General features: G+C 34.0%; 3 protein-coding genes and 1 non-coding gene across 5 annotated transcripts; 3 read left to right on the top strand and 1 right to left on the bottom strand.

Moving 5' to 3' along the window:
• LOC109339354 lies at nucleotides 2332-8189 on the top strand. The gene is made up of 9 exons (XM_019576777.1): nucleotides 2332-2814; nucleotides 3655-3840; nucleotides 4315-4407; nucleotides 4723-4908; nucleotides 5001-5103; nucleotides 5195-5377; nucleotides 6013-7019; nucleotides 7102-7535; nucleotides 7692-8189. Exons 1-9 carry the CDS (start codon nucleotides 2566-2568, stop codon nucleotides 7750-7752), a joined length of 2502 nt encoding a protein of 833 aa, XP_019432322.1. The 5' UTR covers nucleotides 2332-2565; the 3' UTR covers nucleotides 7753-8189.
• On the top strand, nucleotides 9861-9931 carry TRNAG-GCC. The gene has a single exon. It is a non-coding gene; the product is annotated as a tRNA-Gly (tRNA).
• On the top strand, nucleotides 12708-17267 carry LOC109339340 (probable serine/threonine-protein kinase WNK4). Of its 2 annotated transcripts, XM_019576767.1 has the most exons (8): nucleotides 12708-13269; nucleotides 13915-14180; nucleotides 14693-14916; nucleotides 14998-15155; nucleotides 15227-15530; nucleotides 15732-16040; nucleotides 16410-16486; nucleotides 16520-17267. In XM_019576767.1, exons 1-8 carry the CDS (start codon nucleotides 13186-13188, stop codon nucleotides 16862-16864), a joined length of 1767 nt encoding a protein of 588 aa, XP_019432312.1. In that variant the 5' UTR covers nucleotides 12708-13185; the 3' UTR covers nucleotides 16865-17267. The 2 variants fall into 2 exon arrangements, with proteins under 2 accessions (XP_019432312.1, XP_019432306.1); XM_019576761.1 differs by having other exon boundaries at nucleotides 12709-13269; nucleotides 16410-17267.
• LOC109339335 (transcription repressor OFP2-like) lies at nucleotides 19030-20806 on the bottom strand. Its single transcript, XM_019576752.1, has one exon. The coding sequence runs from the start codon at nucleotides 20388-20390 to the stop codon at nucleotides 19203-19205; it is 1188 nt and encodes a 395-aa protein (XP_019432297.1). The 5' UTR covers nucleotides 20391-20806; the 3' UTR covers nucleotides 19030-19202.

The following is a 22171-nucleotide window of genomic DNA, read 5'->3' as shown; positions in this document are numbered from 1 at the left end:
ATTTTGTTTTTTGACTTGGTCATCAAAGAGGGTTACCACAAATCTTGAATATCTTCACCAATTCTATAAAAAGTGTAATTTATTTGACATATTTAATATTAAAAATAATAAATTTTAGCATATCATTATATTAATCTTTCCTGATTTGCAAAAAAAAATGTGGATTATAAATTTAGCATATTTAAATTCCGTGCTAATATGGAAATTTGATCTGAATATATCCTAATTAGATGGATTTTCAATTTTGATGTATATCTTAATTTGATGTGTTTTTTCTACATCTTATCTTAGCATCTGAAATTTAAATGTAGACATGTTTTAATATTTTGGTAATTTGAAAATCTGATCTATTTTTTTTAATATAAATTATGTAATTGGATAGATTTCTAGTGCCAATGTATTGGTCAATAAAGAAATATTTTAGACGTAATAATTTCCATTCCATTTTGATTTGGCGGCTCGACCGTTAAAACAATTTATTAATTTTATTATTCGAAATAAACATATATTTAAACAATAATGTTATTATATAAACAAATTTGGCAACGAGTGGTTTTGATATATTATAAATGACAATCAATAATATAATTAATGAAATATAAGTCAAACAACAGTGTTAACAGTTTTTTAGATTTTTTATTTTTTCCTATAAGTAATTATATCAATAATAATTCCTAATCAATTATAATGGAACTTATTATTCAATCAATTAGATTAATGTATGATTTTGAAGAAAAATTAATATGATATAAAATTAATGACATGAGACATGCAAATAAAATTGTAAGCTTGTGTGTCTCACGTGAATTTAAGTGAAGTGATAATTCTCTAGGATCTCATGTAAGATATTATTGTTAAAGTTAAAATATTGGGGTTGATTAGATTAACTTTGGAGAATTGTTAATATCTTTTATCACGAACTGATCAATTTATTTTGAGCTATACTCCATAAACATATGTGCTTATTAAGCAGCTGACGATAAAAAATAAAGATCGAATTAAGTTTCATTTGAACATCTTTCTCGATAAACAGTATATTATTTTTGGATAGATTAAAACACATTCTGATACATTTATGAATATTGGAGTACTCTTTGAAAATTTAAAAATAAATAGTCTATTTACAAACTGTTCTTGATTTTATTATTGAGATTGAATTCATATACAATTGTATGTCAGTTTTGTGTATTTACTGCAAAATAAAATTAGTACATTTGTTACTACAAAACACCAATATGAATGTTATTGACAAACATACAAAGAGCTTAATTAACATGCATTGGAACTTTGGTAGTGTAAATGACTCTGGGGAGATGCAATAGAGAAGATCCTTAAATTACATTTCTAATACACTCTTAATACTCATAAAATTCTATATTTATGGTGTTTTCTATGTGTGTGATTTGTTGTTTACATTTTCTTAACAAAAAGTATATATTTTCTTTGTAAAACATGTGTGTTTCTACACATGTAATAATAATTATAAGCAAAGTAAAAAAATATAAACAAAGAATAAGGAAAAGACGTACATAGTGTAATGAATGTTAGGATAATATATTTTTTATTTTAATTAAATATAATATATCAATAATATAAATAACGGGTACCCGCATACACAAGTACTATAATACCCATATCCATCTTATGTACTATGAGTATTTTTAAAAATTCTTTTGTAAAACCGCGGATATCTGTTTGTGACATGTACCCATGCCCGTACGGGTTTTACTCATGGGTACGAGTTTTTTTGCTATCCCTAATTTTAGATAATGCAAATAAAAAATATTTATTGGAGAGAATGGTGATTTTTTTTTTCATTCCATTCGAATTCATTAATCTAATATAGTTTTTGGATAACATGATTGTTGACCTATTAAGTATTAACTAAAAGAAGTATGCCTACCTAATTTTGTGATTTATTATAGTAATAATAATTAATAAAGCAAATATTTTTGGGGAAAACAAGTTAATGGTAATATTTTTGGTCTAGTCGTGCAACTTGTAACATTATGCTAGATTCATAGAATGATCAAAATATTAATAATTCGATTTATGAAACCAACATTTGATAAGAAAAACAATTATATATTTTAAAAATGATTAGTTCCTCACCTGAAAAGATAAAAAAATATTATTAGTAGTACAAAAATAAATTAATACCAAGACCAAAAAAATTGAACCATTAATTTTATTGCATTAAAATTTAAATGGATAAAATCATAAAAAATATTTATAATAGCCACTGTTTTTGACTCGGTTCAAGTATGTGGAAGTAAGAAAGAAAAGGAAGAGCCCTAGTTCCTATTTTCTCTTTCCCTTTTTTTCTTCTTCCCATATTTTCCAGATTACCCTCTTTTCCTTTCTCTCCTCATTTTACATTCCCAAACCTTCAAATATAAATCCACACCTTTTTCACATTCCCTACTTCTTCTAGATTCTACTCACAAACACAAACACTTCTATTATCTCCTTTTCTATTCGGGTTATCGGGTAACCCAGATTCGTATCTGGGCCCACACCATTTTTCAGGTTCCAACTTCTCAGAATTACCGTTTTCCTTTCATCATGGGCGATCTTCATCTTAACGGCGTCGTTTTCGGCGAGGATCGCCCTTGCGCCTCGTCTCCTCCATCGCCGCCGCTACCATCTTCGCACCTGAATCCGTCATCTGTTACTCCAGGTGTTTGGTCGGTGGCGGAGAACGCGACACGACAGATTCTCTGCCGGATACAACCAACCCTCGCCGCTGACCGGAGGAGACGGGAGGTTGTTGATTACGTACAGAGGTTGATTCGATACGGTGCTCGGTGTGAGGTGGTTTTTTTGGTTATTATCATCGTTGTTACTTTTGTTTGGTTTGTGTTGATTTTTAATTTAATGTTGCTTTGAAAATTTCAGCATGTTTATAGAGGTTTGATTATTTTGTTGCTGGTTTGAGCTGTTTATGCTTGTTTTTTGATGATTCTGTTAGCTTGCATGAGCAATTTATGTGTTCTGCTTGTGATTTTGGACATGAATTTGAAGTTAGATGTGTTATATTCATAGTGCTTTGTCTTCACAGTAAAATGTTGCATTTGAATTTAGGAAACCGCTGGTAAGGTTGCATATGTTACTATTAGGAATGTGTGGGGATGTTCTTGTCTAGTGGTGATGGAATGAACACTTCTGCCTTTGTCCGTAAGGTAGAAAATGTGATATTTCACAGATTCTAGTGTTTCATTGCTTGAAATCAGTAATTAGGTCAAGTAAATGTGAAAGAAAAGTCAATGTAATTTCAATCACCCCTCTTCGAAGGAAGGTAAGCCGTAAGCCGTAAGTCAGTAAATGTAATGATAACTAACTATCAAGAGGAGCTAATTTCAATCACCTCTCTGGATCCTCACCTTGGTGATTATTAGTACAATGACTTCATCATTTTTGTATTTCCAGTTTTTAAAATATTTTTAATGATCCTAATATATTTTTTCAGTAAGTGTAGTGCTTCGTGCCTTTACTGTTTCCTTGGATTTGCCTTTCCAATTTAATGCTGCTTATTGATGTGCTCACCACTCATTTGATGTGTAAACTATCTTGGTAATATGTAGTGATAATAGGATTCTTTAAAGGAGGTAATGCAGTATAAGTAACACTGATGTTAAGTTTTCTTTGTTACAGGTTTTTCCATATGGGTCGGTTCCCTTAAAAACATATCTTCCGGATGGAGATATTGATTTAACTGCACTCAGTTATCAGAACATTGAGGATGGCTTAGTCTCTGATGTTCATGCTGTTCTGAGGGGAGAAGAAGCCAATGAAGTTGCTGAGTATGAAGTAAAGGATGTTCGATTCATCGATGCAGAGGTTCTTTCCACCCTCTTCATTAATGGATCATCAAAAGTTGAATATAGCTTAGAGTTCAAGAGTTGTTATGAGCCTGAAAATTTTGAATCCATACTTCATTTTATTTCAAGAGTCTTGCTAACTAATTCCATGAAGACACTGGTTAAGGGACTTAGAAAGTTTTTATTGGAAAACATTATATGTGGGCTTAAATCTCAAATGTATATGTTTTGCATCCTGTCATATGTGGACACTGGAATTGTTGCAGTTTAGATTTTGCTAAACTAGTGTGCTAGGCTGATTTGGCAAACATTATCTGTTTAGTTATTAGTACTTAACTTTTACATTCCTTATGTCTCTAAATGTTGAAATATCTTATTTACTATAGAGGCTAAAATATTTGTTTTCGGTGCATCATTTGTGTAGTGATTTTCTTTTGTTGATTCTTTGTGTTCATATTTCTTTGTTCCAAAATGCTTTGGTTATTTTTCGCAGGTTAAGCTTGTCAAATGCATTGTACAGAATATTGTTGTAGACATCTCTTTCAATCAGTTAGGAGGACTCAGTACGTTATGTTTTCTTGAGAAGGTATTATTAATAGTGACCTCCTAAGACCACCAATCATTCTTCTAACATAACATTTGTCATATGTTCTCCTCTCCATTTTCTCTAACATTTCAGGCAGTATGGTGATCCATTTTTTTAATATTTTCTTCTTTTAGTTTGTTTATTTTATGTCTCATGAATTGTAAAACAAGCATTATGTATCACATCACCTTTGTTCATCTCCTAATGGTACATTGGAATTATTGTGCATTGACATAGTTTGAATCTTCCTTTATTTTTTATATTTTGCCATGTCCATTTTATTTGGCGATAACTGAGTACTGATTTTATTTGTAGGTTGATCGACTTGTTGGCAAGGGTCACCTCTTCAAACGTAGCGTTATCCTGATAAAAGCTTGGTGCTATTATGAGAGTCGGATACTGGGTGCCCACCATGGCCTGATTTCAACATATGCTTTAGAAACACTGGTTTTATATATCTTCCATCATTTTCATCATGTATCCTTAGATGGCCCACTTGCAGTAAGTTCTCCATCAAATAAATTCTGCATCACATGATGCTGGTGATGCATTATTTTATTAAGGAATTTATGCACTCTTACCCTTTGTTCTAGGTTCTCTTCAGATTTTTGGACTATTTCAGCAAATTTGATTGGGACAATTATTGTGTTAGTTTGAAAGGCCCAGTTGGCAAATCTTCTCTCCCTGATATAGTAGGTATGCAATTTATATATTTACTTGTTTAGTTTTAGTATCATCAAGTAGCTTCACGGTTGTATTCTGATTCTCTCTTTGTTGTTATATGAAGCTGAAGTGTTAGAAAATGGGGGAAATACTCTGCTGACGGAAGAATTCATTAGAAGCTGTGTGGATTCATTCTCAGTACCTTCAAGGGGAGTTGATTCGAACTTGCGTGCATTTCCCCAGAAGCATCTCAACATCGTTGATCCGTTAAAGGAGAACAACAACCTTGGTCGCAGTGTCAATAGAGGTATAAGTGTTATCCTGTTGGTCTGAATGACTATTGAATTGTGTTTAAAGTTATGCAGCTAAGCCAGCTAGGTTATGATGATATTCTTTTCCTAGTTGTAGCATGTTATCATGTATTATGAAGATGTTCTGTTTGATCTTAGTTGACATGTTTAGGGCATAATTTTACTGATTCACCTCTTGATACCGAATCTTTGTTCATTTTGTGACCGATTCGTCCTTGGAATGACTTGATGGCTTGATGCTCATATTGCCACTAATCTTTAATATGAATTATGAAAGGCTATCTCAAAGATCAAAGTACCAGTTGCAGACATTCTAATTTTTTTCTTCCCCCTGTATTAATGTTGACCGGACTTCCTGCTATGACTTATTCGTAGGTATCCAGGACTGAAATTGTAGTGGTAGACAATTCTCCTGACAAGTCACCAGTACGGTTATTGTTGATGTACTTTAGTTGTTAGAGGAAATGATAACTGAGTAAAACTTCAGAGCATTTAAGATCTGCGATGGCAAATTAGCATCTGTTAGAAGTTGATATTCACCTCTAGTTTTGTTTCTGTTTGTGTTTAATGATCTGTTCATTTTTTTCCCTAATGTCACATTATATTGATGACATTTGTTTGTTTCTTTCAGGTAACTTCTACCGAATACGCAGTGCTTTTAAGTATGGTGCCCGTAAACTTGGTTGGATTCTTATGTTACAGGAAGATAGAATAGCAGATGAGCTTAATATGTTCTTTGCAAACACTCCAGATGGACATGAAGGTACTCAAGGGAATGACATTCAAACTCCTAGTATGGATCTTAGTTTTGACTCTTCATGCTCATCAGACACCCGAGTATGCTCTGAAGATAATATGTTATTGTGTTTATCGACTGGATCCAAAAAGGATCAGATAAATGGAAATCAGCGTAATTTTGAAAGTAGAAATGAAAGAGAAAGATACTTGGTCAAAGATGTCTCGTCTTTGGCAGGGTTATCACTTGACTCATCTCTGGTTGGAAATGTAATTCCAAGTTGTAAACTTAGTGGAGATTCTAACAATGTTACAACATCTGGAGTCTTGGGTGTCACAAGCACTAACAGTTCAAACGGGAAAGTTGAAAATAGGATTTCTTGTAGTGATACAGCTGCAAATTCTGTCATCGGTGATGAGAAAGAGAAGTACTTTATGGTGAGCAATTCTCTCAGATCACTTGATGAAAACAATATGCCAACTTTTAACTCAAACATTTTGGAAAATGCTGCTAATATCTCAGAAAATATATTCTGTCATAGTGATAGATACATAACTAGTGTTCCTGTGGGCACTGAAGCTTCAAAATCCTTATTGGACCTTGCTGGGGATTTTGACAATAACATCCAGAACCTACAATATGGTCGGATGTGCAATGGTTATACTATTTCTCCACTTCTGGTGCCTAGTCCTCCCAGGTCTCCAAAGATACAAAATAGGAATCCATGGGAAACTGTTCGTCAACATATACAGATTAATCACAGCCTTCATTCTCAGATGAATTCAAATGGTGTTATTGGACAGCAAATTTACCTCGTAAATCATCCTACTCTACCGATGGCCACTTTTGGTTCTGAAGAAAAGAGAAAACTGCGAGGAACAGGCGCATACTTCCCTACTATGGTATCGATATACTTCTGGACTATTTATATATAAATGTGAAATTTCCTGTCATAATCTAGCTATTATGCTCATAATTTTGCAGAGTTCCCGCCCCTACAGGGATAGTAAGCCAGTGCCAGGAAGGGGAAGAAGCCAAGCACCTGGTCCTCGCTGGCAGCCGCAGAGACACATTAGTAACAATGGCTTTGCTCCAGCTCCAGAAGAGTGGAATTTGTCTGTGGAAGGAAGTTCTGAACTTTCTCTAGAAGGATATCCTGCTCCTGACAGTGCTAAAGCAAGATCATCAGAAACCTATTTCTTTCAGCCTTCCATGTGGGGATCATGCCATGCCAATGGCTTTCCTCACATATCTGAGAAACCAGAGTCTGGCTTTGCGAGTCCTCAGCTTCATGGATCACCAAGAACAGAAGTGAGCAATCATCTTGATTCTGGAATTTCTGCTTCTGGTGGTTCGCCTGACATAGGAACGGTGGCAGAGAAGAGGTCTAACTCATTGACTGTAGTTGATCACAAAAGGTAATATAATTTCTCCATTGATGCTGACTCTTTGCTACACAGATCATTGGTGATGTTATATCGCTGGCAACTTTATGAGCTTAAACCACTGTATGATATAGTTTGTTCTTCTAGTTTTCCTTTCCTTTAAGGCCATGTCTATCGTTTGAGATTCAGGATCGGAGGGGATGCTTATCGTTTGAAGAATGAAGATGACTTTCCTCCACTTTCTCTTTGAGTGCCAGTGAAGGATGGTGAATATGTAAAAGCATTAACAGTATTGGTCAATAATTGGAAACAGTTATGACCTGCTACCTTTCAGCAGGTGCAACTCGAGGACAGCGGTTTTGTAAGAAACAAAGAATTAAGAGCAACACGCATTTGTCCCAAAAAATGAAGATAGCTCCTCTCAACTCTGGTTTTTTTTTTCTTCCAGAGATTGGTGATTACATAGAAACGAGAGTACCAAAAAGTAGATAAATGCTAAGAGTACTCATAGATGCTAAGGAACTACACTAAAGAAGATTAAGTGTTATGATATCCTATTTCCCTATTTTCCTGCACCTGTTGGTCTTTTGTACAAAAGTGCTTGTTCCCGTAACCTTTTCCCTCTCCTAAACCTGTTTTTTGTTTCCCCCTCATTATTTAGGGATGCATATATCAGTGTTATTAAAACCGGAAAGTTGGAAAACTGGACTAGTAACCGATCCTTCGAACCACATGTGTGGTTCAAGAACCGGTCAAACCAGCACATGTCACAGTTGACCGCAACTTCCTAGTTGACTAACATTTTAAAAATTCATTCAATTCCACTAAAATTGATGGCATGGGGGATTGATCCAATAATCACTTCCTTGCTTGATTAGGTTGTCTACCATTAGGCCACATCTAGTTGTGTAAAATGTGCAAACTAAAATATTATTGTCTTGTTCGATTTTCAATTTTTATCCTGTTTTTTCCATTATATGTCTGATGTATATTTATATCATTAATAATATATATTAACCGGAATGCGGATTAATGTGTGACTCGCTAGTTAAATCATTAAACCAGTATGCAGACTGGGTTGATCAATCGTCTGGGTTTAATAAAGTTGTATCAGAGGATGTTACTGTAGTTGAGTTTATCCCCCTGTTTGTAGTTTAAGTTTAACCGTAAAACCAAAAGCATTAGATATCTCATTTGAATGGATACACATGTCAGTTGCCGTTGCATGACCTTGGTACTCGTAAGTGATGAAGGCTTCATTGCGTAGATATGCTTCGAATGAGAGGCTGTGGATAAACATTATGTTCTAAACTAAACTAATGATAATGAAGGAAAATTATAATGAATATTTGATTTTTTTTAATTAATGTGACATGTTTTTATTGGTTTGGGATAATAGATCATTGTCCTTGGGATACACACATTAACTTAAGAGCCATGTTTTATATGCAACACTGAGTTGTGAATTTAATGAATCTGGCCCCGTTAGCATAATTACGTTGTTTTTTATGGCCATTACGTTGTTTTTGATGGCGTAAGGAGAGCTCAACAGCTCAAAGACACAGAAAACACCTACAGACCTCTACGATAAACAGTACATGCATTTTCAGTAACAACTTAACAAAATAAAAACTGGGTGCAAAATCAACGACACGACATAAAAACACTTATTTAGCTTTAAACCATGCTTCGCAAGCTCATCAGCTATACTGTTGGCTTCTCGGAAAATATGGGTACAAGACACACTATGACATGTAGAGATGATAGAAGGGATTTGGTTAACCAGCATAGCACATAGATGGTGCCTTGGGCAACCATAAGTCCATAACCCAACATTTGGATGCTGCAAGCTGAGACAGTCAACACAAACCTTCTGGAATCCCCACTGATGAAGCATACCAAGAACAAGGAGAATCTCCCACAATTCTGCCTGAGTAACTGAGCACTGCCCCAACTAAGATGAAAAGGCGAATAAAAATGTACCAAGTTCATCCTGAATATTTCATGTACCGAATATTGTTGGTTAGTTAAGAAACTATGTTGTTTTAATTATCAATTAAATTTATTGTGTTTTTGCCAATCATAAAGCTATGATGCATGAAGTGAGTTAACATATTTGATTCGTATAAAATTGGGTTTAAACGAGTGTGGAAGCAATACTAAGTGAGAAAAAGGATAAGAGAGTTTTGTCCAAGATGATTTAATCATGTAAGGTATGTTCAAGAAAAAGGATGATAGAGTTTGGCACTATCGGGTACTAATAATAAGTTAACAACTATCAGGTGTTTTGGTACTAAACTATTAGGTGTCTTTTATTTTCACGCATACAAATAACTATCTTAATCTAAGAACATCCAAGCACCAGTGGTCTAGTGGTAGAATAGTACCCTGCCACGGTACAGACCCGGGTTCGATTCCCGGCTGGTGCATACTCAGAGCTGTGATGACTCTTGTGTCTGTTGTGATGGCTGGGTCTATCACTTAGCCCCTTTGGGTGAAAATTGGCACATCTGAGCTCTATTTTTTATTACCACAATTCGATTCTTAGCTTTCATCATTTATAACAAAAATAATAGAACCAATCAGACTCTAAAACACATGCCAAATTAATTGTTAAAACCACAACCAGTCAGTGCATAATCATTTTGTAATTCTAATTGCTTTACCTTCATAATTCAGAGTGTTCATTATGCAATTCTCCACATCTCACCACATATTTTTATTTGCAAGGTCCCCCCATTGGGCCAACATCCTTTGGGTGAAAATTGGCACATCTGAGCTCTATTTTTTATTACCACAATTCGATTCTTAGCTTTCATCATTTATAACAAAAATAATAGAACCAATCAGACTCTAAAACACATGCCAAATTAATTGTTAAAACCACAACCAGTCAGTGCATAATCATTTTGTAATTCTAATTGCTTTACCTTCATAATTCAGAGTGTTCATTATGCAATTCTCCACATCTCACCACATATTTTTATTTGCAAGGTCCCCCCATTGGGCCAACATATTCCTAGTGGGTGAATGAGCAAGTCAACTAACTAAAACTGGAAGTCGAATCATGTGCATGTGTTAGTGTTTGCATGGTTGGCTTTGGTCCCAAATATGCTACCAACATTCTGAATATTGTGTCTTTTTTTGTCGGCACTGCACCTCTGCTTAGCCAGCTTAGGGGATTCTATGCTATTAGCATAATAATTATATGCGTTTTAGTCTCAAATGAATACTTGGGTTGGGCGGGGCAAGGGAAGGTGGAGGGAGGAAGGGTTGGTGAGAGATTAAATCCAAAACAACATCTTTCCATAAAAGGTTTTTTTGTTAAAAAATCGAAAAAATAAAATAATATCGTTTTCATTAAAGAATTGGAAAAAAATTGTGTCAACCATGTGGATGAAAACATATGATCGACTCAGTAGTTAAAGGTTCACATAGACCAAACCGTTAACGTTAATTGACAGGTATGAATGAAATGAATAACATATAATTAATAATTTAAATTAATTAGGACTAACTTGATAAGGTTGAAAAAACTATGAGGAACCAAAATTTGTAATTACTCTTCATTATATTGGTTTATAAAAAAATATGTTAACATTTTAGGGTAGTTTTTTAGTGTGCAACAAACATGTTCCCTTACTTTGAACATGCTTAAGAAAGTAGATGAATCATTTATCAACACCTTGTTGATATGGTAGCTATCGTTGTGAGGTAAGTTAATAAAAAACAATATGATAACATAACATTTGTATATGTTGAAAAAATCAATTAAAGTTAAAGGGGAAAATCTATACAAATATTTTAAACGTTATGTCTACTAAGTAAGCATTATGACTTATTTTAAATTAATATTACTAGCAAATTCTAAGTCATGCTTTTTTGTTTTAAATTTGACTATTACCTCATTATTATTTAATTTTATTATCATTGTTAACTTTTAAATCTGAAATTTAATTATCATATTCTTCTCAATCGATTTCATAGTTTGATGACGATTTCTTCCGACTGTCAATGCTGACTAGCACTGTTACATTATTGATTGAAGTGATTTCCTTATTAACCCACTAGTAATTTAAAAATAGATTTATATAAGGAATAATTTTACCAATAAATAAAGTTTAATGAATACTTAAAAAGAAAAATATATTTCATATTTTATGTAATTAAGATAAAAAAATAAAATATCTCCTCATATCAAGATGTAATTTATCTCATTAAATCCATTCAGTTTTTAATATGGGTCTTATTTCTCTTTTCCAAGAAGGTTTAATTTTAAATTTTATTATAAAAAAAATAAAACAAATGCCAAATACTGAGTAAATTTAAAGAGATAAGTTATTTTATGGTACGAATTGATACTTTATTCCTTAAGATAATACAACAAAATAGAAATATATTGGAGAAGAGTTAGACTCATCTCCAGTATTGAAGAGGGAAATGCAGTACAACAAAAAGCAATATAAAAAGACAATTATATTCTTTTATTCACACTTACAATAATACTTTTATCCTAAAACCAATCATGTGTACAAAGATCACTTCTCTCTCATAAATGGAAAACATGCTACTCATTGGAGAGCGCTGAGCCATCAAATTTGTCTTTGTCTACTCACAGACCCACTCTCCAGTACGTTGTACGTGACACAATTACATGCTCATCAAATTTCAATGCTTCCAAGTAACTCACAAAGTCACAACATGTGTTCCACTACCAACCTAAGCTGATATCACCATTCACGCTTTTTTTTTTTTACTTGTATGCATATACTATATACGTATCATTATCATCATTAATATACAACAAACATACCCCAAAAACACCAACCTTATTGCTTCGAATGCTGCATGGTTATTTCCACTTAAGCAATAAACTGAATTTTAACTTTGCCTATTAAGGACACCAAATTTTCACACCCCTAAAGTTGATTTTTTTCACTTCATCTTCCAACCTTATTCTGCTTCCTATGTGTTTTATTTCCGCTTCTCTCTTATAATGTCGCACTAACTTAGCCACGTTCTGTTTTGTTGTGTTTACCCACAAATGAACACAACGAAACATGTCCACAGATTCTTCAAGTTCCGTGCCCTTATCTACAGCATCCAACATTGTGAACTTCCCAAACTAACCCTACCCTCAATCCTTTATCTAGGCTTAATACTGGACTCTCGAGTGGTGGAATGGAATCTATCTCCAGTAATGGACTCTCCAGTATCGGAAGGATCCAACCCTATGCAAATTCCCTGAACCATAAAAGGGTATTGGCAGGAACGTGTCACCTTCCTAGTCAAACAGTATCCTCTTATTCCTTGTCTTGTCAAATCCTGTAACCTTTTCCGTTTTCAAATAGAACAAGACAGAGAAAAAGAAAAATTCAAATGATTGTTGAGGAAGACTATAACCACCACCACTTAACATGCACGCTTCTGAAGAAAATGGGTACAATAATGCAAAGTATTAACTATTCCACACTTTTTTGGCTATTTTTTTGGCTGTTCTCTTACGTTAACCATGAAGGAAAATCTCGGATTTAGCATCATACCATCTTGGATAGTAACATAGAAAATTGTTTCTGTTTTTTCTTCTTCTTCTTCTTCTCTGCTCTTTCTTCCCCGAAGAAAAAAAATACAAGCATAGAAGGTGATTATTAAGTTGCTGCAAATAAGTAACTAAGAATTAGACATGTATTCAATGAAAGAGAACAAAGAAGATTGCAAGGTAGAACATGGTTATGTGGAAACTGACCCAACTGGTCGTTATGGCAGGGTAAGTTCTAAATCCCATCTTTCTCTCTGTTTCCCCCTGTTTTCCCCCTCACTTACTTGTAGCATTTGTTATATTTTTCTGCTACTACCAAAGGTATCTCTTCACATTTTTCGGTAAGGAACTAATCCCTTTCGGGATTCGTGGCTGCTCCTCCGAACAAGTGTGACACTGAAGAATCAAACCATTGAGTTTTTGGTCGTTTGGGTTCTAGCAGTGCCTTACACCACTAGGCTCACGCCGTGTTATATTTATTTGGAATATTATTCATGTTAGGTGTTGGAGGGAAATAGTTTGTTGTTTCGTCTCACGTGTATATTGTTTTGGAAGGGATATGTTTTTCATACCTCTTTTTCTGTCAATTATTATTATTATTGCAAATAGAATGAGGTAGGTCCTATTTTCATTGTAGATTTATTAAGATAGAGAGAAAACAGTATTTTTAGAAAGGATAATGATGTTCACACACCAGAATTTGTACACATATTGAAGACAGAGAAATCTTTGGTTAACAACATGTATTGTTTGGCTTAACATGTTGCTAATGATTAATTGCCACATAAAACGTTGTTCTAATTTACATGTATTATCAGATGTGAATGGTTGAGACATTTTACCTCTTACATGTTATTTGTTCTCTGTGATTAGTTTGGAGATGTTCTTGGAAAAGGGGCAATGAAGACAGTGTACAAAGCAATTGATGAGGTCCTTGGAATAGAGGTAGCATGGAACCAGGTTAAATTCAATGAGGCGCTTCGCACACCGGACGATTTGCAGCGACTTTACTCAGAGGTTCATCTCCTCAGCAGCCTCAAGCATCACTCCATCATCCGATTCTATACCTCTTGGATTGATGTTGATAACAAGGCCTTCAACTTTGTTACAGAAATGTTCACATCAGGATCCCTTAGAGAGTAATTTTCTTTTCCAACTATGAATTAGGCAAATACTTGAGTCTCATTATATTGTTCCTTAAGGATGGGAATACGACATGTCTATTTCTCGAACTTTAAATCACTCGCCTTTTTACATTTGATCCTAGCATTTTATTGTTCCAGTATTATGATGTCAATGAACATTTGGATATGGAATATTACACATTAAACTCTCCATGACAGGAATATGGAATTTCATGGCAAGCAAATAAGGCTATGTCAATAATTACTTGATTTCTTCTTATCTTTACATGATATGTATGCACGATTAACATAATTAGTCATTGAAGAACCGTGATGATCTTCAAAGAAAAAAGTGTCCCTTATCAATTTAGGATCGACCAACAGTCATCACATGAATTTTGGTTGATATGAGTGACTCTATTTGAACCTTTAACTATTCATATTTAGTGCACAGTCATAAGCATGAAAGTTTATTTCAACTTTCTGGTTTGTTATATGCTTAATGAAATTATTGGTAATTTGTGCAGATACCGAAAGAAATATAAGCAAGTTAGCATAAAAGCGATAAAAAGCTGGTCTCGACAAATCTTACAAGGTCTTGTTTATTTACATGAGCATGATCCACCAGTAATCCATAGGGACCTCAAATGTGATAATATATTTGTCAATGGCCATCTTGGACAAGTGAAAATTGGTGACCTAGGACTAGCTGCAATTCTCCGTGGTTCTCAGCCAGCCCACAGTGTTATAGGTACTTTGCTACCATTGAGTGTTGCAGGTATTAAGACACTGCTATTGTTTATCGTCAATTAAATTTCATCCTTTGTGCTAGGCACACCGGAATTCATGGCGCCAGAATTATATGAGGAAGAATACAATGAACTTGTTGATGTGTACTCATTTGGCATGTGTGTATTGGAAATGTTTACATCTGATTATCCATATAGTGAATGTACTAACCCAGCACAGATTTACAAGAAAGTAACATCGGTAAATTCAAATCCTCGTGTATATGAGTCATTACATCTGGAGTTTTACTTACAAACGTTTTTCATGTTTAGGGTAAGCTACCAATGGCGTTTTTCCGGATTGAAGATATGGAAGCACGGAAGTTTATTGGAAAGTGCCTAGGACCTGCATCACAAAGACCATCAGCAAAAGATTTGTTGCTTGATCCTTTTCTTATGTCGGATGAAACATCATTAACAGCGAAGTTTGGAATTCAAAAGCCACTTTTGAATAACATTGAGATGGGAAAACTTCACTTGAGTGATGATTTAACTAGGACTGAAATGAAAATAATAGGGAAGCTGAATCCTGAAGATGATGCTATCTTTCTCAAAGTGCAAATTCCTGATAAGGATGGTATATCATCTTATCTTAATGCACCATATCTAGTTGGTTCATTTTTTGGAAACTTTTCTTTGCATTTTCTTGAAGATACTAACTACATGATCCTTGCAATTTCACTACAAAATATTCACTTGACTATAGCCTTATAGTTAACACACATTCTAGCCTTCAAACTGAAGTAACAATAATTCTCTCTGCTGCATTTTTATGCAGGTTCTGTTAGGAATGTATTTTTTCCCTTTGAAATTTTCACTGACACCCCCATTGATGTTGCAATGGAGATGGTAAAGGAGTTGGAAATTTCTGATTGGGAGCCTTTTGAAATTGCAAATATGATTGAAGGAGAGATATCTGCTCTACTACCACAGAGGAGGGAAAGTAACTGTTCAGATGCATGTCATACATTTAGTTATCAAGTTGATGACGATGAAGGACCTCATCATCATTTTCGATCATTCTCGTCTTGTTCATCATCTCAAGAATCAATAACAGGTTTAGTAAGTGGAAATTATTGGCCCCATGGTATGTGTTCTTTGTCTCCCTAACTCCCTCCTACTGCAATTGGTATTGTAGATAGATATTATAAAATCCTACAAATAATATTGGCGAATAAGGAAACGAAAAAGTTGTTGCTTAGTGACCATAAACTCACGAGTTCAATTCCTAGAAACAACCTCCCCACTTGCAGAACAAGGCTGCATATATCTACCCTCCGCAAACTTTACTAAGTGGGGGCCTCGTACACTAAGCAACCGTTTTTTTAAGGATTAAATCCATGATAAAAATCTAATACAATTTTACTATATAATCATGTAGTAGGAGAGGGGTAATGGTGGTTTAACTATTTTATTTCTTAGTCTCTTACAGTAACATGACAATCTATTGTTGCAGATGATTTGCTTGATGATGCTAGTTCAAGATGTTCTTCACAAGGGACATATTCCAACTTGAATTATTATTCCATCGATGACCAGGAGTACAATGTATCTTCTATCGGAAAAGATAAAGTACCCATCATTAAAAGTCACAAGTGTACGAGATTTTCACCTAATGAAGACTTAAGCAATTGCAACCAATGTAAAGTTCTAGTAAGATCACAAACAACTTCTACCAATAAAAGTAAGAATGTGATAGACAATCACAGAATGACAAGGAACAAGTCATTGATTGATCTTAGGAGCCAACTATTACACCGATCGCTGGTCGAAGAGGTTCACAAAAGACGGTTATTCAAGACAGTTGGTTCTGTGGAAAATATTGGATATCAGGCACCATATGATGATTCCACAAAAAAACTCACTTCAAGAGTGGCAAGGGAGAACAACTTAAGAGATGAAAATATTTAGAAATTAGTGTCTGAACATTGGAAAGTAAAGATATGAAATGCACAGCCTTCAGATTTCCAAGGAATGATTTGAAGGAACTGCTAACCTTAAAAGTTGGCCACTAAGATACTTAAAAATAGTGGCACTATTAGTGTGTTAGGCACAAGTGAACGAAAATAATGTGCATAGAGTGTGTGTTGAAAAATAAATAATGCTTTTTGGTGATGAAACAAGTCTCCTTGAGGATGCTGGAGTAACATGCTCCACTATTTATATTTTGTAGATGAGAAGTTAAGTGTGCATGGTGATAGTGGTTGATTTTACTAGTGGCTTTCTCATTTTAAGACCATGTAGAGAATTGGTAGATGTTGAATATGATTATATACACTGCAAATCATATTGAAGATCGTTTGTGTGCATTTTTGGAATTTATTTTGTAAACATCAAAATATGATTTATCTTTGCTTTTTGTCTGTATTTTTTTAATGTGTATATACAATTAATATAAAAAAGTAGGTAAGAGATAAAGATAAATACATCCAATATAAAAATAATATGAGTGTAATATTTATGCATCGCGAATATAAATATCTATATCTAGTCAATACATCATCCACCATTCATTTAATAAACTGACAATTTATAAAATTCTGCATATATTTTTGTTCCATATAATATTCTAAACTTCTTGTTCAAATAAAATGACTTGTGGGCAGTTATGGTGACATGATTTTTTTCCATAGCAATCAATAATATTTGTAGACAGAGAAAGTTATCTAACCTGAAATAGATTAATTTTTTACCCAGATAGTGATGGGTAACCTTGATACTATAAAAAAAAAATTCAATTATTAATGTGTTAGATGTGATAGTTGCTAAAACTAGGGGTGCACATGTACCTAGTGTTTCCTGGGTAGAGTTGCAAGATTCTAAGTTGCACTATAATCTGAACATCATGGCAGCTATATGAAGAGGCAATCAAATAATCAAATTTGAATTCAAAATAGCATCCTATGTTTGATCATTTTGATAATTTGATGCATCATGAGTGGTTAGTAAAATGAGATTTTCAAACCCATTTATGACTAATCAATCCTTATTATGAAAGATGTGGAGCACATCCACTGGTGTTTCTCTAATTTCTTAGGTGTAGCATGCGTTACATTTTAGGCTATAATTGTAGATATGCAAATTCGAATAAAATTGTAATGCTTATTATCCCTTGACAGTGAAGCTTAATAATATGGGATCTCTGTGGCATGATGATTTTTGGAACTTGTTCGTACAAGTGGAAGTATGCTTTTTTATGAGAATATTATATTTTATATTGACATACCTATATGGCTATTTCTCCACCTTTTATGATGGTATGATACGATTACTTATCAACTTGTGATGATTGAAATGCTAATTTAACTTAATGCCCCACATATTTTTCTTACCATTCAACCAGTACATTTGAGTCTGGTAATCCTATAACTTTGGCACAATAGTAAGGTTGTTGATTAATGATTATTAGGCTACGAGATCAAATCTTGAAAACAACCTTTCCTCTTATAGCTGCTTGCATGGGTAAGGCTGGTCACCTTTTTTAATAGAGGGTAGAGGGAGCTACCTGTACTTGCCAAGATTTATGAAAAATTATTGTCTTCATTACAATATTTTTACTACAAAGTTGACTAACAAACATTTATCTATACTACCAATCTGAATAATTGTCATAGGTTTTTGCAAAGGTCTACCACATTTTCATCACATCATTGAAGATTATTAGTAAGTAGCTACAAAAGAGAGCTACATATGAGTAGGCCTTTTCATTCAAGATGCTTTCACATGACCTGAAATGCAATGTTGCAAACATCATGGCAATGTTGCATAGTGCCTTCTACTGTGTCCAAAGGTCTGATTGAAAATGTAGCTGACTTTATTTCCTTGAAAATGCCCAATGGCCTAATTCTTGATATGTCAGCAACACAAACTGTATAATTACCTGGTTCTCCAATTGAAGTTGTTACATTGCATTTCATAATTGCAAAACCTTTGACTTTGTGTTTCATTTTTATACTAATTCAGGCATCCCATTCTTGTCGGTTCGCGTATAAACTTGATCATTTGGTTGAGTTCATGACAAGCATCTGAAACTTTTTAGGTCACAATTTAGATATTTAATAAGATGAATTTATTCATGACACAAAATTCCATGTTTCTATCTACTGCATATTTCAGAGTCAATTTGAGAACATTCTTTATATATGGATACCCTATTTGGAATTCTGATAATTCAGAACATAAGTTGATCCACTGAGTGGTACTAGTTACAAGACTATACTATAAACATGCATGGGGTAATCTAAGATCTTCACATTTTCAGTTGAGCCATGTCAAACCAAATTTTCTCAAATGCTTTAACAATGAGATCATGGTATTCACTTGAATTAAGGGAAAGATAGCAGGCAAGTAAGTCCTCCAAATCCTTTGATGCCCGGATATTGTTCTCCGCGATCATTTCCACCATCGACTCCTTGAAATCACTCTGTGGATCAAATGAAGACTTAATAACAGCATATCCTTCTGGGAAGTTTGTATTCCTGGAAACTTTTCTAGAACTACTGGATGGCACAGTTCTTGCATAGGCTTGAATTTTCCTGCTTGCCAATTTCGGAGAATTGACTCTAAGTTTTACGCCTGTAGAATTAGCAGATGATTTTCGAGCTATTCGATTTCCTTTTCTCCTTCTATGAGTTTTACTGCTTTCCTCTTTGCTAAACTTGACAGGGAGAGTGCGACGAAGTTGCATCACATCCAATTCAGTTGAACTTGAACTTCTCAACTCAGCGGATTCAGCCCCCTTATCATCAAACATCACTGGCTTTGTATGTATTGGAGCAAGGCCTAACTCTGAAATTGTATCAAACCCATCTAAATTTTCCGGATTTCCAGTGAAGCATTCATTTTTCATGTCGATGATGATGTCATTAGTGGAAGAGCTAACTCTGCAGCTGCAATTAGAGTCTATTCCATTAAGCAAGTCAGGAACAGAAAAGGTATCACACTCAGACTCAGAATAAACATATTCATGGATATCAGATTCGGAAGAACTTTCGAAGGAAGAGACATCATAGACTGGAGACTGAACTTGACATGTCTTAGTCCATTGATTTATAGAATCACAGCTGGAACTAGGTTTGAAAGAAGAAGGTACAACTTTGGGAGAAGGCTTGTAAATGGTTTTTCTCGGAGACTTTCTCTTAGATGACCATCGCGGCGAATCAATGAATGGCATGTCCAAGTCATTGGTGTGAATAGGTGTGTTATATAACTTACCTGTTCTGCTTGGTATAGTGGGGACATAATGTGAATATCTTGGGAGAGACCTTTGGGATGTGGTTGGTGAGGTTGAGTCGCGTAGCCGACGATCTGTCGAGGATCGAGTTGCTTTGTTCTTCACAACATGAGAACCATTTCTCTTCCTCGATTTGTTCATATCTTTGAGCTTGTAAAACCATGCATTTGGAATCATATCTGACAATTTGAACTTGTTTCCCATCAGAGATAGGTCTCAAACTACACCCTTGCTCTCCCAGTTTCAGTGTTTCTCTATTCTGATACCTCAGATTTGTCAAAATTCATAAGAGCTGAAATGGAAGATGTATAAAGCCATAAACTTGGTTTATAACAAAAAAAGTTAAAGTTGATGGTCCACAACAAAAGTTCCTCTAGCATGAAAGCAAGGGGACCAAGTTTGTCCACCAAATTATTTTTTCTCATCATTGCTACAAGCAAACATGCACAAAGCTCTTCCTGTTTATACTACAACATTATTAGTTTTCTATGTTCATGCTCATCTAATTTATCAAAATCATTGTAACAAGTGTATATAATTGTGCAAGAAACTTTCCTTAATAGTTGGCACAGAGTATCCATCATTCTGCAAAGAGCTTTTATATCCTCTTATAGGATCATCTACAAATTCTCATATTACTAATTAAAAAAGGTATTACGTAAATACCTTCTTTATTAGTAAGCATTGGATTTGTAGGAGGATATTGTAGAATAAATTAAAATTATTTTTACAGAGATACCCATAAAAAGGATATTTGGAACTTGGAAGCTTAATATCTTTAGTGAAAAAGGACAATCTAGTTCTTTACAACTCTAATGCATAGAATCCTAAGAAGAGTCAAAATTACTATATGAATTTATAATCCGTAGGAGTGCAAAATGAATGTTCTAGATGAATTTCAGATTGAGTCATAATGGATAGGTTAAAAATTAACTACGGTATTACTTTGGATACAGTTATATCAGTATAATTAAATTGCCAATGTGACAATTTTTTAGATCATTTGTATGAATATGAATTTGACATGGAAAATCTCATCTGACAAAATTTATTGCATGCTATTCTAGGTATCTAGAAACATGTCTTTTCAGTGTCTACAAGATATTACAATTCATTAATATTACTATCTAATAATTACATAATTCTTTCATTTATTTTATATATACTATATATCAGAACGATCATACCAGTTATACCGAATCATAAAATTAATGTAAGCGAACTTCCTACCCAATTCAATGCTTATACAGATTTTTTTCTTTGTTTTGTCTGGACTGCTCTTAGTGCCAACATTTTTGCTGGCAATTGAAGGGTTGAAATTCATGATCTGGTTCTCCACGCTCTGTCTAACTCTATCTAGTGTATCATGTATTTGACCTTGAACAACTAATCATGAGTTCACCAAATAGTTGAGACCCATTGATAGTGTGGTGCTTATTCATTTATTCCATAATTATTGGGTTTAAGAATGATGGTTCTTTTTTCCCTTTTCAATCCATAATCCCCCACATGACTAGTGCTGTCATAACCATCTTTCGAAGTATTAGATTCGATTTCTTATATTCTTGTTGTGAGTTTTATAATGAAAATTAAGAGAATCATGTTCTTTTTATTTTGGTGGGGAGTGCATCAAGTTCAGCTTCTATTGAAATATTACTTTGGTCATGGGTTGTAACTTGTCCTACTATTTTAGGTCCAATATAAGTTGGTACCAGCAAAAATGTTTTTTCAATCATGTACCAAATAATAATTTTTTATTTTATTTTCTTGTCATGCATTTATATTGTGATAAATTTTTTCTCTTTGAGGGGGCAAAACTCAAACTTTAAGTGACATTTTGTGCATAGATATAACGGAAAACTAAAATCTCAATCTAACTAATAAGAATATAAGTATTATTTCATTGTATTTTCTTTGTTTTTTCACATATCTTTCCTACTCTCACTTGAATATAACATATTAGTACAAAATAAGGGGGAAGTCAA

The sequence above is a fragment of the Lupinus angustifolius genome, chromosome LG02, assembly GCF_001865875.1.
Source record: "Lupinus angustifolius cultivar Tanjil chromosome LG02, LupAngTanjil_v1.0, whole genome shotgun sequence".
Taxonomy (NCBI): domain Eukaryota; kingdom Viridiplantae; phylum Streptophyta; class Magnoliopsida; order Fabales; family Fabaceae; genus Lupinus; species Lupinus angustifolius.
This window is presented reverse-complemented; position numbering and strand designations above follow the sequence as displayed.

Excerpts from the sequence above, each read along its gene's own strand:
- LOC109339354 (XM_019576777.1), top strand. The coding sequence starts at position 2,566 with ATGGGCGATCTTCATCTTAACGGCGTCGTTTTCGGCGAGGATCGCCCT. Across the intron at positions 5,378-6,012 it reads TGGTCGCAGTGTCAATAGAG|GTAACTTCTACCGAATACGC; the intron begins GTATAAGTGTTA and ends TGTTTCTTTCAG. Across the intron at positions 7,536-7,691 it reads ACTGTAGTTGATCACAAAAG|GATCGGAGGGGATGCTTATC; the intron begins GTAATATAATTT and ends TTTGAGATTCAG.
- LOC109339340 (XM_019576761.1), top strand. The coding sequence starts at position 13,186 with ATGTATTCAATGAAAGAGAACAAAGAAGATTGCAAGGTAGAACATGGT. Across the intron at positions 15,156-15,226 it reads TTTACAAGAAAGTAACATCG|GGTAAGCTACCAATGGCGTT; the intron begins GTAAATTCAAAT and ends TTTCATGTTTAG. Across the intron at positions 16,041-16,409 it reads TGGAAATTATTGGCCCCATG|ATGATTTGCTTGATGATGCT; the intron begins GTATGTGTTCTT and ends CTATTGTTGCAG.
- LOC109339335 (XM_019576752.1), bottom strand. The coding sequence starts at position 20,390 with ATGGGAAACAAGTTCAAATTGTCAGATATGATTCCAAATGCATGGTTT.